Genomic DNA, 18,213 nt, shown 5'->3' on the forward strand with positions numbered 1-18,213 from the left:
CCCAGGTGTTTGCAACAACGCCTGTCAATTATCCCTGTGGCTTCCTGTTTTTAATGCTTTTCTGGTGCTGATTATCCCAGCCAAGGGGTTTCAGACATATCCCCAGGGAGCTTCTGATGCTTTCGCTACAGCCTGTGATGGCCCAGGAGGAGGGGGAAAGCAAGGGGACAGTTGTGGGAAGGGGTGTGCCCAAAGCTCAGGCAGCATCCGGGTGGGAATGTGGTAGCCGCTGGGTGCCAGCAGTTGCATGCCACTCTGGCCTGCCTGGTGGAGGCTCCTCCTTGGCAGTGGACAGCAGCTTGGAGAACACCCAGAAAAGGCCTCACGGAGTTCCAGGAAGGCCCTGACCTCCACGGTAGGGAGTCCTGCCTGCCAGGACCCTGTCTTCACTTGTCAGATGGCTCAGCTCAGTTCAAGCTGCCAGCCTTCCTTTCTTCTCTGCATCTTGCTTTGTAAACTGAGTCTCAGAAAGTGACATGCCTCTATAATGTCTCCTCCTTCAGGAGATGCCACCCAACTTTTGTATGCCAGCTCCTGGGCTACCTCTAGGCCATATGGAGACTTCGTGCACATTATAAAAAGGGGCCCCCTGCCCCAGGCAGGAGCAGCCCCAGGCCAGGGCTCAAGGCTTGTGCAGCAGAGCTGGGTTTACCCCCACCACCCCCTCCCCAGTCTGGTGGTTGCTCTGCCAGCCTTCCAGCCAGAATTCCTCAGTGCTCTTGATGGAGACAATTGATTGACTGTGAGGTGGACCAGGTTTCAACCTTTCTAAGACTGTCATCTTTTGTTTCATATTAGAAAATATTAGTATAGTCTGTATACTAATATTGTATTAGTCAGTATACTAATACATTTGCAACTCAATCTGGGGACAGGCATCTGGCCTCACTGGCCTGAGGACTTCTCTCCCTTCTCATCCCTTCTTTCTGCCTTCCCTCTTCCCTCTATTCTGAGCCACAGGCACTTACTTTGCTCTAAAAACTGGCCAATTGTAATTGACAGGTTAATTTTTTTAAAGGATTCTCTTAGTAACAAACAGCTCAGAGGGCAGAAAGGCTTTGCTTGTGTTTGTTAGGTTATTTCTGGGCTTTCTTTCTTGTGCTCTTCATTTCTCCATCACTTTGGAACTTGTTGCTTTCTCCTTGGACTATTTTACCATGTGGGTGAAAAATAGGTGGTACATTATAAAATTATTTAAGAAAGTCTATTATTTAAATTCTTATTTTTCCACAGATCCATTTAGCAGATGATCAATTGGTGTGCTGTGGGTCATTGTATGCATATCAACAACCTCAGTGATGTGAAGCTGTAATGTAGAAAATATTCTTTCTCAAAGCTGGAGACTATCTGGTTGGAAAATGTCATCAAATATACTGGGGTTCACTTAATCCTTGGTTTATTGTTAAACTACCATTATTATTATTATTATTATTACTACTACTATCCAGAACCATTTACTAAGTGCCTGATATGTGCAGGGAACTGTTATAGATTTTATTTCTCATCCTCACAATGGTCGTGAAAGATGGTGCTGTTATCCCAGTTTCCTTACCCAGGAGACTGAGGTAAGTAACTGACCCACATTCACACAAGTAGCATGTAGTGGAATCGGAATTAAGACCCCAGTCTTGTGTGATTTAAATGTCTGCACACTTTCCGTAACATCAGAGGTTCTTGGCTTTTTCCACTGAAGCTCCCAAATGCAGAGGAAATCACTACATAATGCCTGGGGTCTATACCCTTTGTAGCTAGAAGTAGCCAGCAGCCAGATCAGAATTTCTTTGAAGTCTCATGCTTTAATCTTTAAAATTTATGCAAATTTAGCTTTCTACTCCATAATATAAAAGTATAAAAATAATCCTTTAAAATACTTGACATAGAATAAAATTTGAGCTCCAGGAAGAGCTCCTGTTTATTCTTCTCACATCCCTTTCTGCTCTGCTGGGTCCCATACCGGGTGTCTGCACACCTCGGTTGTGAAGGTCAGCACTGCACTGTGATGCATCTCAGTTAAATTCTTAGTACCAGTTTTGTTGATAAACCTTTCCGTTAAGGTGAAAACTGTCACTTGGCCAACCCGCAACCATAGAAGTCATCTTAACAGAGGGTAGAGTCCCTAACACTTCGTAGACAAATCCTAAATTGGTCTTTGTTGATTCTTCATGTAGATCTTTGAGTGACATCTGTCTGGCTGGAAGTTTAGAGATGATTTAATCATGTGGTTTGTAAACTCTTATTTTTTAGGAGCCGAAGTCATTTTTCAAATGAAACTATTCTTGGAACTTTAATTTATGAAACAAAAAATAAAGACACTCAAGTGATCACTGTGGCTGAAGGCCATGCTTGTGTGGTGTGCCCTTGGCTGAGGGTACTCCAGGGAGTACAGATTCTACAGAATGGATCTAATTCAAAGCACTCATTTTACTGATGGGGAGACTGAAGCCAGAGAGCTTGAGGGACTTGTCTGCAATGACCCAACTGATTAGCAGTAAGGAGCCAAGCCGGCCAAGTGCTTCTAAGACGCTTGAAAGTCCTTGAGGTTTTCTTGTCATTTGAAGAACTGATTTCCTAACTGCCTTCAGAGGTCCTGGAGGGGTCCTGGAGGGTTGGGAAAGGGAATGTGCGTGAGTCCTCCTGATAGGGGCCTCCCATGTGTATTAGCACCATGGCAGGGTGGCCTCAGTGTCAGGAGTGAGACTGGTACCCTGGGCCTCAGAGACAGAACTCAATCCAGACCGGTGACCTGCTGCACAAGACACCCCACCTCTCAGAATGGCCTTGTAGAAGCTTCTCTGGACATGAGCAGGATGCTCTGTAACAAAAGCCTGAGCCCTCCCAAGTGTTGCTTAAGGCATGCATCCTCAAGGCCACCATGCAAGAGTTTTGGAGTAACACTAGAGCTCACCATTCCCTTCTCCACCTCAAAGCACTGATTCAGTGTTCTACTCTGTTCTTCACCTGACTATTGATGTATCTCTGCTAACTCTCTATCATTGTAGGACTTGAGCCAAAGACATAGCTCTTTCCCAAGTGCACATAGCAATTTGAAAAACGACTGAGTGAGGTCATTGATGTTGTTAAGGTGTTAGAGTGTGTTGGGATCCAGGGAAAGGGTTTACAGGGAGAAGTGTACCAGGGCCCCAGAGAGGACATTGTCCAAGAGCTCAGCCAGGCCACCACACACCTCCACAGCCGGAGTGTGGAGGGCATGTGGGGGCCACATAAAGACCTGCTGAGTCACCTCTGAACCACTGCTGACCCCAGGTTTAAGCTGACCTGTGCTGACTTATATGTGCGGGCCTTATTAAGCACAGGCTTGGCAATCCCCTTAAGTTTCATTTTGATTTTCAGAGAACTTGAAGTGACTATTAAACTTCTATAAAGATAAGAGCTGCTCCACAACCTAGCATTACTGATATGGTCATCTCTCTTTTATTTTTTTCAATTCATCAGCTAAACACCAATAAGGCCTACTAGAAGACTGCCCAGTGTCTAACTCCCCAAATCCCTCTACCCCAGGAGGATTTTACAGCGGAAGGGAATTACCCCACCACTGCATGGGATAATCAAAGAGAGAGGACTGTCTGCTCATGCCACTGCAGGCATGACCCTTGCTGCCAGATGCCATGCGTGCTCTGTGATTTGGCTGCAGGGCAGCCCCATCAGTCCAGCCCCTGGTGAGACAGACACAGTGGGTGATTCCATGGCCTCAGTGTTTGCTCAGCAAAGAGTGCTTCAGGCTTGGGATCCCAAAATTGTACCATTGGCCCTCATCTATTTCAGGCCACATAGACATGGTGCCATCTGGTTTAGCAGTTGTCACCTTGAAAACCTAGAATCCTTATGCCCCAATCCTCTCCAATAACCTCTGGACAGTTTCTCCATTGCACCCCATGAACACAAATAGTGTCTGCACACCACTTTGAGGGCCATGAACTCTACAGCTTCCATGTTGAATGTCTCATTAACTTCCAAGTTGATCTTCCAGCCCTGCTTATTCATTGTAGAAGCCAGATCTTCCAATTGCATATGTTTAGTCTCTACTATTCCTTTTATCTATTGTTGTCTAACCAAACACACCAAATGTAGTGTCATGAAGCAACCACCATTCTATTATATGTGTGGATTCCCTGAGGAATCTGAAAAGGGCACAAAGGGATGGCTTGTCCGTGCTCCACACTGTCTTGGCCTCAGCTGGGAAGACTTGAATGGCTGGAGTTGATCTGAGCACCTGGGGGCTGGAATCATTTGGAGGCTTCAGAGGCTGGCCTCAGTTGGACTGTGGAGCAGAGCACTTCTGTGTGGTCTCTCCATGCAGCTTAGCTTCTCACAGTGTGGCAGATGGCTTCTGAGAGGCAGCATCCCAGGAGAGAGCATTTTGAGACCAAGTGTTCCTGGAGACCAAGGAGAAGCTGCAAGGCTTCTTCTGACCTAACCTGGGAAGTCACACAGCATCACATCTGCTGCATCCTATTGGTTACAACAGAATCACACAGGTCAGCCCAAGTTCAAAAGGAGGGGAACTAGATGGTCCCTATTGGTGAAGGAAAGAGAGCGTCACCTTTCAGGAAAGCGTGTGGGATGAGAGATAGTGTTATATTCATCTTTAGAAAAGGCAGGCTGCCTCAGTCCACTGTCTGGCCACGACAGTTCACAACCTCTCCCACATCCAAAATGCACTCCATCCTTTCTTGAGACTCCCAGAGTTGTTCCTGTTATGGCATCAACTCAAAGTCCAAGATCCCATCAGCTAAATCAGATCTAGATGTGGATGAGGCACCTTGAATGCTGTTTCTTAGGTACAGTTCCCTGATGATGCTTCTTCTCAATCTGAGACCTATGAATGAAAGGGACAAGTTATGTGTCCCCCACACCCAGCAAACAATGGGTATAGGGGATAGGGAGACTGCAGCAGACATTCTCACTTAACAAGGGGGAAAGGTTGGAATATGTGGCACATAAGTTACCAGTCTGTAGCAATTCTGAAGTCCAGCTGGGCAAATGGCATCAGGTCCTTGATTAAGGTCCAATTCTACTTTCCGGGAGTTGTTTTCTGTGGCTCCTGGCTTTTCTGCCTTTTTTGTTTATTTGGAGACAGAGCCTCACTCCGTCACCTAGTCTGGAGTATAGTGGTGCAATCTCAGCTCACTGCAACCTCCACCTCCTGAGTTCAAGGGATTCTTGTGCCTCAGCCTCCCGAGTAGCTGGAATTATAGGCGTGCACCACCACACCCAGCTAATTTCTGTATTTTTAGTAGAGACGAGGTTTCACCATGTTGGCCAGGCAGGTCTCAAACTCCTGACCTCAAGTGATCTGCCTGCCTCAGCCTCCCAAAATGTTGGGATTACAGACATGAACCACTGTGCTCAGCCTTTTTTTTATATTTTTTTCTCTTAAGAGATAGGATTTTGCTCTGTCGCTCAGGCTAGAGTGCAGTGATCACAGCTCATTGTAGCCTGGAACTGCTGGGCCATGTGATCCTCCCACCTCAGCCTCCCCAGTAGCCAGGATTACAGGTACACGCCACCAGGCCTGGCTAATATTTTAATTTTTTGTAGAGATGAGGTCTGGCTATGTTGCCCAGGCTGGTCTCGAACTCCTGGCCTCAAGCAGTCCTCCCACCTCTGCCTCCCAAAGTGCTGGGATTACAGGTGTGGGCCACCACACCCAGTCTGATTCTGCCTTCTGGGTTTTTAGTTCTACCTTCTGAGTCATGTTCTCTTTTCATAAAATGTAGTCTGTGTTGTAGTTGAGTAGTTCTCAGCCTGCTTCCTGCTCATAGAACTTGAAGGGTCCAAAGGATTCTTTTTATTAGTTACTGTCTCTGTTTCTTACAGTCCAGGATAGTGTAATTTGTTGAAAATCTTAATAGGTTTCTTATGTATCAATTTATCATCCATTTCATTAGACAAAACCATACCCATGTGCATCTTTGCATAAGCCTTTTCCTGCTTTGAACCTTTTCGTGGTTACTGTGATATAGCATCCTTAAGATTCTTTAAAAAAGTCTTTTGCGTATCTAAAACAATCTGTGAAGCACCACCTTAAATCTTTCTGAAGTCTTAAAGCAGGGTTTTACAGTTGCACAGTTGGCCTCCTTACTCTGAGGCTTTGTTTTCCTGCCAATGCCCTGTATTTGATCTTTGTCATGAGGCCCTTTCTAACTTTGAAAATCTTTTATTGAGAGAGGTTAGAAATAGCTTTATTTTTGAACTCTACAAGTCCGAGACCCTAATTTATATTTACTCTAAATTCTGATTGCAAACTAAATGACTCCTTTGTTAGCTCATCTGTGTATGCACCTTAAAATATACAGCTAAGAGAAAGCAGCTGCCACGGGTGTTTTTCCTAGAAGCCTCTTTGGCTAGATCCATCAGTTCCTCGGGGGCACTTTTCATTTTCCACATTCCTGCAGGCATCAGTTTTGCTCAACTTTCCACCACTGCAAAACAAGGGTGAGTGTCTTCCATCTTCCATTAATGCCTCCCTCACTCTTTTTTTTTGAGATGGAGTGTTCGTCTGTTGCCCAGGATGGAGTGCAGTGGCACAATCTCAGCTCACTGCAACCTCCGCCTCCCAGGTTCAAGCAATTCTCCTGCCCCAGCCTCTCAAGTATCTGGGATTACAGGTGCCCACCACCACGCCTGGCTCATTTTTGTATTGTTAATAAAGATGGGGTTTCACCATGTTGGCCAAGCTGATCTCGAACTCCTGACCTCAGGCGATCCACCTGCCTCAGCCTCCCAAAGTGCTGGGATTACAGGCATGAGCCACTGCACCCAGCCCTCACTCTTCTTTAAACTGTCATCAGATCTCCACCAGCCCCATCAGGCTTCCTCCCAAAATTCATGCCACACATCTTAGGTTTTGTTGTACCACCATCTCACTTTCAAGTATCAAATTCTGCTTCAGTTATCTATTGCTGTGTAACAAACCATACCAAACTTAACAGCATTTGCCAACCATCACTTTATTATGCTCACAGATTTCTGTGGGTCAGGAATTTGAACAGGATGCTGTGGGGAATAACTTGTCTGGACCTCATCTGGGAATACTTGAATGACAAAAGTGACTTGAGTGGCTGGAGGTAACTTGGCTAGCTGGGAGCTAGAATTATCTGGAGGCTTCTTCACTCATGTGTTGGCTCCTGGGTTGGAATGACTCCAAGGCTGGAGTCAGCTGGGAGAGTTGACCAGAGCACTCATATACAAGCGCTTATTTTCTCTAACTCCTTCCTTTAAAATTTTTTTTTGTTTTGATTGTTTGTATGGTTTTTTGTTTTGTTTGTTTGCTTGATGTCTTACTGGTAGAATCCTTTCTTCCATTTCATTTGAAATCTATTAGAGAGTTTAATAATACATGTAAAATAGAGAAGAACATTAACCGTTCTGGAGTCCCATGGAATAAAAGTCAAAAGTTCTAAAGAGTGAATAGTGAAAACTAAGTCTCTCTCCTGCTTGACCCTCAGCCACCCAGATCTCTTTTCTAGAGACAATCCTTGTTACTACTTTCTTGTAGATAGTCTGCACATTTACAGATCTTTATGTATATTCACACACACAAACATCTTTTATTTCCACAAAATGGTATATACACCATGCTGTAGTTTGCTTTTTAAATTTAAAAGCAATAGATCATTCCATATCTGTATATAAGTAGTGCCGCTTCATTCTTTGTCATGGCTTCATACTATTCCAACAGCATCTATTTATCAAGAAATAACCCATCATCATCTCAGAAAGTAACCCAGTGTCCTCTACTAATGGACATTTGAGTAATTTCCTGTTTTGTTGTTGTTTGGTTTAGTATTACATACAAGCACATGTGTTTGCGTATGTATTCAGGTATTTCAGGAGACTCTACATCTGCCCTCTGAGGGAGGTTCCTAGCTCAGTCAAAGGAAATATTCATTTTTTTTTTTTTTTTTGAGACAGAGTTTCACTCAGTTGCCCAGGCTGGAGTGCAATGGCACGATCTCGGCTCACTGCAACTTCCGCCTTCTGGTTCAAGCGATTCTCCCGCCTCAGCCTCCCAAGTAACTGGGATTACAGGCCTGAGCCACCACGCCCTGCCGGAAATATGCATTTTAAAATTTGATAGATCTAGTCGCTGGCCACTGAATATGGAGGAAGAGAGGGAGGGAGGAAGGGAGGGAGGGAGGGAGGAAAGGAGAGAGGAAGAAAAGAGAAAGAGAGAAAGAAAGAAATAGAAAGAAAGAAAGAAAGAAAGAAAGAAAGAAAGAAAGAAAGAAAGAAAGAAAGAAAGAAAGAAAGAAAGAAAGAAAAGAGGAAGAAATAAAAAGAAAAAGAATTACATAGATATTTCCAAATTGCCTGCCTCTGAGGTTGTATCATTTTACACTCCTATAAGCAATATATGAGATAACCTGTTTGCTTCATTCTCACCAATATTCTATTAGCAAACTTTTTGGAACTTTGCCAATTCTGACAGGTAAAAAATTATATTGCACTGTAGTTTTTATGTGCCTTTCTGTTATGAGTGAGGTTCTGCATCTTTTCATATGGTATTTTCTTTTATGAACTGCTTTTTAAGTTTGTGCTTGGAAGATGAAATGCTGCCCAAAGATCAAGCTATATGTAAATAATTTAGAAATCCCAATTTTCTGATACAGGTTTTATTCTAGCTAGCTGTTTTTATCCTAATTAATATAGCGCATTCTGCAGGGTGCTACATAAGAATGAATCTCCCAGGTTTAGTGAATGTTTATTAAAAAGTGCCCCATCAATTTTAGGGACTGACTTTTAATTTACAAGTATAAATATTTCAACCCTAATTTGGTAATCTTCACTATACTAAAAGCTATTATGCTGGAACCCATGTTGTCTTATTAAATGAATTATTTTTAAATTCAATTCAGCAATGACATGAATGAAACAATTAGAAAGTTTGACCCGTCAACTGGATATTACGGATATATTACATTTTTTAGCTGTGATAATGGTATTGTGGTTTTATTTGGGGAAAAAGGAGTCTTTATCTTTTAGAAATTCCTGCTGAAATAATTATGGATTAAATGATATGATATCTGGCCGGACATGGTGGCTCAAGCCTGTAATCCCAGCACTTTGGGAGGCCGAGGCGAGTAGATTGCTTTGAGCTCAGAAGTTCGACACCAGCCTAGACAACATGATGAAACCCTGTTTCTCCAAAAAAAAAATTAGCCAGGCATGGTGGTGTGTGTCTGTGGTCCTGTCACAGCTACTCTGGAGGCTGAGGCTGGAGAATTGCTTGAACTGGGGAGGCAGAGGTTGCAGTGAGCTGAGATTGCTCAACTGCACTCCAGCCTGGGCAACAGAGTGAGATCCTGTCTCAAAAAAAACAAAAAAAGATATCTGAGATTTGCTTCAAAATAATTCTAGAAGGGGTAAGTGGATAAATGTGTAGATGAAATAGTATTGGTCGTGAGTTAATAATTACTGAAGTTGAATGTGGAGTATGTGGTATTCTATTTCTATATCTGTTGAAATTTTCTAGAAAAATTTAGTCAACAGATAAGTACTAAGTTTGTATTATGTGCAAGACATAGTTCCCTGTGTTGAAGAAAATGGACATTTCACAGGTGCACAGGACCTTGTTTACTTGTTCTGTGCTGTAAGCCCATCCTGAGACACTGTACATAGTAGATGCTCAATATGCACAAGTCCTGAAATCCAGCCCACACACTCCTGCCCACAGGGCTGCTCTAGTTTCTGTTCCCACTAGCAGCGACCCTGATGATGTGCTCCACAAGACAGCAACAGACCAGGTGCTATGGGGCTTGAAGGAAGATGAAGTCCCATTCATTCAGGGATCAGGAAGGTGCTTCCGTGGAGCTCATGGGGATTGACATTAAGGTGCCTGAGACAAAGAACACCCATCACATCCAAGACAATATTTCTAAGCAAAGTGAAATGGCCCCTTCAATTTAACAGGCAGTATTTCTTTTAGGAGCCTGTTAGGGAGTTGATAATGGTAATCAGGAGTCACAAAACCTTACAACATAACCAGTCCTCATCTGCTCTCTCTGGACCTGTTTTGTTTACAGTCCAGAATAATATGAAGCCCAGAAATGTGCTGCTTAGTGAATGCTGTCTCATGAAGAAGAGTAGATGGTGTCTCATAAGAAAGAAGAGAATCAGAATTAGGAAATTATCTAAGGAAATATCAGGAATGCAGGGTGATATATTGGTCTTGTGGGTATGTCTGAGTGATCACTTAGCTCAGAGGCTGAGGAAATCATGGTTTTAACGTTTGCATGCAGGTGTTGGTATAGTTGCCTCAGAATGAGAAGAAAAAAAGAATTTTTAAAAAGCTAGTTACATCTTGAGTAGAAGAAGGCTCTTTTGAGAAAGCATCAATGTCACATTACAAACGCCATTCAAATCTACCAAATGGGCCAGATGGTTGCCCCAATACTGCATGCTGCCAGCTGCCCATTGCTACAGATGAAGTCTTTTCTGCTGACGTTTGTGCAACCCACAAGCACACTATGGAGTGTTGATTCTTTTGATGCTATTTAACATGTATGTGTCATCGTAATTATAAACCATAAATATACATGACACCATGCAATAAATAAAATTGCCCAGCTTCCATTCTGAAAGGGGAGGAGATTGTATTTATGACCTGAGAAGAGAGAGTGGCTAATATTCATTTTCCATTCTTTATAAATGTCACTCCTCTCTAGTTGGATGCTCTAGATGGCTTTATTCTCACCAAGCCTTATCCCTCCTAAACAGCACAGACTCCTGGGGCTAATACCTTATGCTAAGTGCCAGGTTTTAGAGCAAGCTTGGACCAAAAGTCAGGCAGATACAATTCAGGGGAATCCAAATAGTTCTAAATTAATCTAAACTATTTTATTTGACACACACCAAAAGTTCTTTGGAGGTCACATAAACAGGCAGGTGTACGATGTAAAAGGAAGTAGGTAAATGGAAGCGAATCAGCTTCTTTCAAAAAAGACATTTTTCTCAAGATGTGTTTCTTTTTGCTTTGAAAGAAGCTGATTCAGTGCCATTCACCTATTAAATAGGCAGCACATTTATTTGTATCTGCATCTATAAAGCTCGAGTGCCTTTTCCCTCTACAAAAAGCTGAGCTTGTGTTTGTGGGGTTGGGGAGGGGTGCAGGGGGTGCTAAATATCCCACACAATTCAGGCAGCCACAAATATATAAATGAACTGGCGGAGATAGAACCCCTGCCCCCGGGCACATTCAGTCTTATTCAGGAAGACCTGTTTAGAACACAACATCTTTATTTCAGACCAGAGACCCCGGAGAACACGTTTCATGGCTCTATAAATACAAGGCTCAGATGCTTCCTGACACCCAGCATTTCTGCTTTTTAACATGTAAATAAATGAATGCTCAAAGCAAGTAAATATCTGTGTGTTGAGTTTACAATCTTGTCTTTCAGAAATATCGACAGTATATGGCAGGACTTCTGGCTCCTCCTTATGGTGTTATGGAAACGGGCTCTAACAATGACAGTAAGTGGAAAATGTGAACATTTTGTATCTAAAAATTTGTCGTGTGGTATGTGTTTTCATGTGACAAAAAATATGTCCTACACCAGCTTGTCAGAGTAAGTCTCCAGACTCTTTTGTGGATAAACAAACCTGCCAGCTCACACTGGAGATATTTTTAAAGAAATGGTTAATATAGTATTAGTCTGTGGTCTTAGCTGATAGAGAGAGGTATGCTCTGGTGCCAGCTGGAACTTCGGCATGCATAGAATACTTTCCCAAAATATCTTCATCTTATAGTGAAATCCAGTGTTCTTTCTGTGCCCTTTTAAAGAAGGGATGCACGAACTGTATTTGTTTCAGTCCCATCTGGATACCTGAGAGCCCCACCTCTTGCTTTTTTTTTTTTTTTTACTCTATTGATGAAGAGGAGAAGTGGGGTGAGTCATTTATTTAATCTTCTAAATCATGGCCTCTTCCGATTCCAGGCCTTTGTGAACTTTAGATGCTCTTCACACACACACACACACACACACACAGACACACACACAAAGTGACTATGGAAGGTGACAGATAGGTTAATTTGCTTAACTGTAGTAGTCATTTCACTAGGTATATGTATATCAAAACTGTGTGTTGTACATATTATATATTTTTAATTTAAAACATCCAGGCCTTTTATGAGAGACCAGTCTCTGGCTGGTCAGCAAAGAAAGGAAGTTTTTCTCTGTGGTATTCTTCTCTAGTGCATCCCCACGAGACTCAAAGAAACCCGTATGTCCCCTGAGTCTTTTGATCTGTTCATGCGTGTCGGAAATATGGTTAGCGTTCGTTACCATTGCATCTATGAGTCTCCTTATGAAGCTCTTGTGTGTACACATATAACAAGATTCCAGGTCCTGGAGTCTTTGGAGCTATAATGCTTCAGCCAGCAGACCCAGTGATGCAGCATGTAGTCCCTGCATCTTCAGAGCCACAGCCAGCCACCCTTCAGATCCTCTTCCTGGATCCTAGAATTCCCACCCTCCCTTGCTGACTGGTCACTCACTGCAAGAGATCTCTCTCCCTGCTTGACCGCGATCCTGAGTGAACATCCTCATTCTCCTCCCCTCATTTCACTATTTCTATGCAGCCTCTGCCCTGTCTCCCCATTTGCCTTCTGCTTTCCTGCAGAGGAGGGGGGTGGGAGGGACAGGTTCATCCTTCCTTTCCTCTCTTGTTCTTGCTTTCTTTCTCTCCTGGCTGAGCCAGGGATGGCTGGCTAATTAAAGCACCTGAGTTGCAATCCCAGCAGTGCTGTCTCCTAGCTGACATCTGTCAAGGCACGTTGTCTCTCTGTGCCTCGGCTTCCTCGGAGGGTTTTTGTGAAGATCAAGTAAATCAAAGTATGTTAAGTGTTTCAAAGGGTGCCAGGCACGTAAAAAGCTCCCAAATGGCATTGGCTATTTCCTCACCTCCAGTCACTCTTCAACCCCTCAAAGTCTGGCTTTTGCCCCATACTTCTTGAATAAACCACTCTAAAGTTACCAGTGACCAACCAGTAACCAGAGCCGATCGTTCCCGTTGCCCACGTCCCCACTCCATTCCGCCTTGGCTCCCGGGGCGCCACTGTGTTATCCTGGCTTCCTCCTCTCTCTCTGGCCACTCACATTTTGGTCTCTTCCATAGGTACTTCTTCCCTACCTTACTGAAGAGTTTAGCCATGGCTTCTTTTCTCTTTCCTTCTCCATACTCACTCTCCCCTCTTCCATGGCATCCTTTCCTGCAACGGATACAAACACTTCCCAAACCAACACCTCTGTTTGATCCTTCCAGGGGCAGCCTAAGTTTCCAGGTGACCTCAGGTTCTTTTTCTACCTGGATGTCCTGCTGGCCCCTCAAGCTCAAAATATTGATAAGGGAACACATTCTGATTCCCGCAAAACCAGCCCCTCCTCTGGAGAGGCCGGTTTCTGACAATTCCATTGTTCTCCTCTTGTGCTGGGCTCCAAACCTCAGCCATTTTGGACTCCTCCTTTCTCTCGCCATCACCCCTGCTTGCCCGGGCCCGGCCCCCTTCCTTTGCATGTTCACAAGTCTTCCTTCCAGTTCCCTCTGTAGCCACCTGGCCTTGGGCCTCATCTCTGTGGATTTTAGGGCAGAGATGACTCAACTGGCTCTAAAACTTCACTATCTCACCCTCGGTCTAGTCTAGGCCTGATTTCCCCAAGACATTTTTTACTTTTTATTATGAAAAATTTCAAACATACAGAAAGTGGAGAGAATGGTGCAGTTAACACCCTTATTTTCATCACTTTCATTTAACTGATGTCAATATTTTAATACTTCAACATATTTCTTAGTAGTAAATTAATATGCATTTTAATATTATTTTTGCCACATTCTTTTCTTCTAATCACAATCACATATACATGTCATTCCAAATACGTCACCAGGCATTTTTGAAAATAAGGACTTTTTCATGTGTAACCAGAGCACCACAATCATACCTAATAGCTGGCGTGATTTTCCTTAATAACATCCACCACCCAATCCATATTCAAATATTCCCAACCGAATGTCTTTATTGCTGATTGCTCAAACTGGACTTCAGTCAAGGGCCATGCTATTTCATCTGGTATTATGTCTTAAACATCTTTTAATGTTGGACAGTCTCCTTCCCTCCTTTCTCCTGATCATATCACTCTGCTGCTTGAAACCTTTCAATGATCATCCGTTGCCTACCATGGAAGGTGAAACTCCAAGACTATTAATGTCTTAGCCCAACTGTCAAGTTCCTGCGTGGCTTCAAATCACCTTTTCGGTGTCATTTCTCCACAGATACCCTAATTTCCAGCTACTCATATATGGTGATTTGTGCAACTGTGTATTTATCTTATTGAACCTGCTAGGAAGTAAGCTTCTGTTATATCCCATAACCTCATACAATCAACCCTAGTTCTTTCAGATGGATGATGAGTGGGTGGATGGATGAATGGATGATTCGGGATGAGCTTCAGAGTGCTGACCTGAGGCCATCCTTCCTCTTTCTGACAGACCTAGGAAGTGATAGCGAGCCTGTTAATACTCTCTGTTTCAGAGAATAGCTCTTCTCTGCCTGTTTCCTGACTGCGCTTTTATGTCTTGTGCGGTCCCAGGTGTGGATCAAAGCTTCAATTAGGGAATGTTTCCAAAGTCTCTTTCATCCTCACCCCTCCTGCATTCTGTACTACTGCCTACTAGGATGAGCACTCAGGTTTTTTGCTTTTTCGTTTTTGTCTTTGTTTTGTTTTTTTTTTAGTCAGGGTCTCACTCTGTCACCCAGGCTGGAGTGCAGTGACATGATCATTGCTCACTATAGCCTTAACCAACCTGGTTCAGGTGGTCCTCCCAAGTAGCTACAGGCATGCACCACCATGCCCAGCTAATTTTTTGTAGAGACGGGCTTCACCATGTTGGCCAGGCTGCTCTCGAGCTCCTGGGCTCAAGGGATCCACCTGCTTCAGCCTCTCAAAGTTCTGGGACTACAGGTGTGAGCCACTGCATCCAGCCAGCACTCAGTTCTTTTAATGCTGATACTATAAATCCTGTGTAGCTCCTTGTGTAAAAACAAAATGTCCTGTTTACTCAGAATTTGGATTATTGTATTTTTTTGTTGCAAACCACCTCATACTGCTCCACTAGTTTGAAGATAGGTGCAAGCCACATGTAAAAAGGACCTATGCTTCTGTCTCCTCTATATCAGTTCACTTGTGCCTGCTTTACTGGAGACATTAAGCTCTGCTGGGGCAGTGAACCTCCCAGTGTGGCCACCCTTACCAGGGGAGAAGCCTGAAGGAGGTAAAAAGGAATAGGACTGCCTGTAGTAGATACTCATGAAATGTTTGTAAATCAATGACAAATGAGCAAATGGACGAGTCATTAGCCTTCCAGCTCAGAACACTGAGATAACCCTGGAAACAGCTTCTGCCGTGCTCAGACTTGGCTTGTAGATAGCAGGAATTTGCTTTGCTCACAATGGAAGTTGTTTTCCAATGTCTTTCATGTGCTACTTGCCCCAGCTTCAAATCACTAGAGCCGAGTGGAGTGGTTTGCAAAGTAAAATCACAGCATGTGAAACTTAGGAGTTGATGTGCCTTTCCAAAATTCCAAGTGTTCTGGTGCCTAAGTCAGTGGAATTAGTTGTTTTTATGGTGAGAATGAATCAGTGATGGGTATTTACCTCTGTGAAAGTAAACTATATGGTAGAAGCAAAATAAGCCTGGGTTTTGGTGTCTGGGCACATGGCCCTGCTCCTGATTCATTGATTTACTTAAGCAGCATTATGTAAGTTTTTATATTTCTAAGCAGCATTATGTAAGTTTTCACGGAAATGCAAATTGAAAACACTGAAATTTTACTTGGTTTGGTTCAGCAAAATTTCAATTCCACTTTACCAGTTGATTATACAATTCATGGCCTCTCTCTGTCTCTTTTTCCTCCTTTAGGGATTCCTGACAAGGAGAACGTGAGTAGCTACTCTCTCTGCCTATCTTCTAAAAATTGTTATAAGGTAAAAAATAATCATGGTAACCCTACCAACAAAGAGAGCTCTTGACCCACATTCAACAGAGCAATAAATATTTTTCTAATCTCATTCTGGCATCTTTGGCAAGTCACTTTGAAATAGAAAGGGGAGAAGGTTGATTGCTCTGACATGGTCGTCACATGTCCCTGATTTTAACCAGTCTGAAGAAAGGTTATTCTAGGGGCAAATGCTACAATTGCTAAGTGTTTTCTTTTTCCGATGATGCATACATGGCAGTCAAACAAATCATTAGCCTAATAGCATATAGAAAACTAGTTGTTTTTCCTTAGCAGGAATACAAACTATGAAATTCAGGGCCAGTTGATGAATTTGTCTAATTATATACAAGTGCACTAGTGTTAACATTTCTCTTTGGAAACTGAAAATGATTAATTGCTATAATTGTTTCTGCAAAACTGTATTCTTTCTGTAAAAGAGTAGAAGGTTTAGGACAAAGATTTCACCAAGAAATAGCAAGCGTTCCAAGAGTGGTCATGGTTTAGTGGCATACCTTTGCATGCAAATAATAATAGTATTCATCCTGTTAACTAACATCTAAATTTAGACAACAACATGGAAGGGTTAACGATAGGAGTATGCAGTGATTGATTGAGAGCAGTGCTTTGTTGGCTTTCAGATGTGTCACCTTATAATTGTGTCCTTTGATTGCTGTATCCAAGTGGCAATGTTACAGGATTGTCATCCTTGCCTTTCTCTGCTTTCAGTCCCATGTCTGTGGGAAGATATACTCTCTGAATTCAATTTAGATTATTTCCATATCTGTTCTCAGATATCAGGCTCTGGCTTTCTTTAGCTCTTCCTGTTTTCATAGTATTGGTTTTAAAAGGACTGGTTGGGAATTCTAGCCCACTGCTATAGGACTACAAACTTGGGGGGCGGAGGTTGATTTTGGTTTTTGTTTTTTTGTGATGGAATCTCACTCTGCCACCCAGGCTGGAGTGCAGTGGTGCAATCTCAGCTCACTGCAACCTCTGCCTCCCGGATTCAAGTGATTCTCCTGCCTCAGCCTGCCGAATAGCTGGGATTACAGGCATGCGCCACCACACCCAGCCAATTTTTTATTTTTAGTAGAGATGAGGTTTCACCATGTTGGCCAGGCTGGGCTCGAACTTCTGACCTCAAGTGATCCATCAGCCTGGGCCTCCCAAAGTGCTGGGATTACAGGCATGAGCCACCACACCTGGCCAGACTTGGATTTAAGACCTAGCAATGTCACCTCAAATGTTACACCAGAATTTACTTTGTTTGGTCTGGCAAAGGATTTCAGTTCCTAGCTGTGTGGTCTTGCCCAAGCTACTTGATTTGTCTAAACATACTCATCTCTTCTTTAAAATGTGGATGTTATCTTAAAAGGAAATTATGAATATTGAATGAGATAATCTGTGGAGAAAGCACAGACAAGTAGAATAGGTAGGCTCAGTAAACATTGGGACCATTAATGTGGTTAGTATTTTCTCAAGTCTTCTATCATTTTCTAGCTACTCTTCACCTCTGAAAAATGTCCTACCCTTTAATAAATTACCTGTCCTTTTGCCTTTTATGGCTGCCCCTTCTTCAGTGAACCTTGCCATTGATATTTTAAAAACTTTTAAAAAATATCTTTGTATGTTGAGTCAAGCTCTAGAAAATCAGGCTCATAAAGATTCTAAAGCAACAAACTGATCTTGCCACCATTTTGGACATGGGTGTCCCAAATTATCCATCTTACAACAAATAATACACAAATCATTTGCCAAATAAAGAAGACAGAAACCTTGTCCTTCCTCATCAAGAGACTATCAGTGATGTGGGGAGCTCACACAGAATGTCCAAGCCCTGGGAGGGCTGAAATGTTCTAGGCTTCAAAAGGAAGCGGTCACTCTTGGGCACCCAGTGACCTTTAGGCGAGATCCCCCTGCAGTGGAACAACAGGCACAGGGCTCTAAGCAGAGGGCCTAACAGCTGTCATCATCTAGCTCACTTTGTGACAAAATAGGAATTTAAAGTTTGCAGAACAATGAGCTTGTCAGATACAATGAACTGTTAGCATGTTGTTCTGAAAGATCTGGGGAACTGGCCAGGCCATCTCCCTAATACTAGTAGTAGTATATGTTTATTTGTATTTGTCTAGGCTATTGTAGGTCAGATTCTATGGCAAACAGAGAACCACACTTTAATTCTCTATTAGCAAATAGAGT

At 43.0% G+C, this 18,213-nt stretch overlaps 1 protein-coding gene across 9 annotated transcripts in view; it reads left to right on the top strand.

Moving 5' to 3' along the window:
• RAPGEF4 (Rap guanine nucleotide exchange factor 4) overlaps positions 1-18,213 on the top strand; it is a 381,527-nt gene that overhangs the window by 235,506 nt on the left and 127,808 nt on the right. For all 9 annotated transcript variants that reach the window (XM_054548828.1, XM_054548824.1, XM_054548822.2 and 6 more), the window contains 2 exon segments: positions 11,421-11,493; positions 15,936-15,955. In XM_054548828.1, the coding sequence (XP_054404803.1) occupies positions 11,436-11,493; positions 15,936-15,955 (78 nt within the window). In that variant the 5' untranslated portion in view covers positions 11,421-11,435.

The sequence above is a fragment of the Pongo abelii genome, chromosome 11 (assembly GCF_028885655.2).
Source record: "Pongo abelii isolate AG06213 chromosome 11, NHGRI_mPonAbe1-v2.0_pri, whole genome shotgun sequence".
NCBI lineage: Eukaryota > Metazoa > Chordata > Mammalia > Primates > Hominidae > Pongo > Pongo abelii.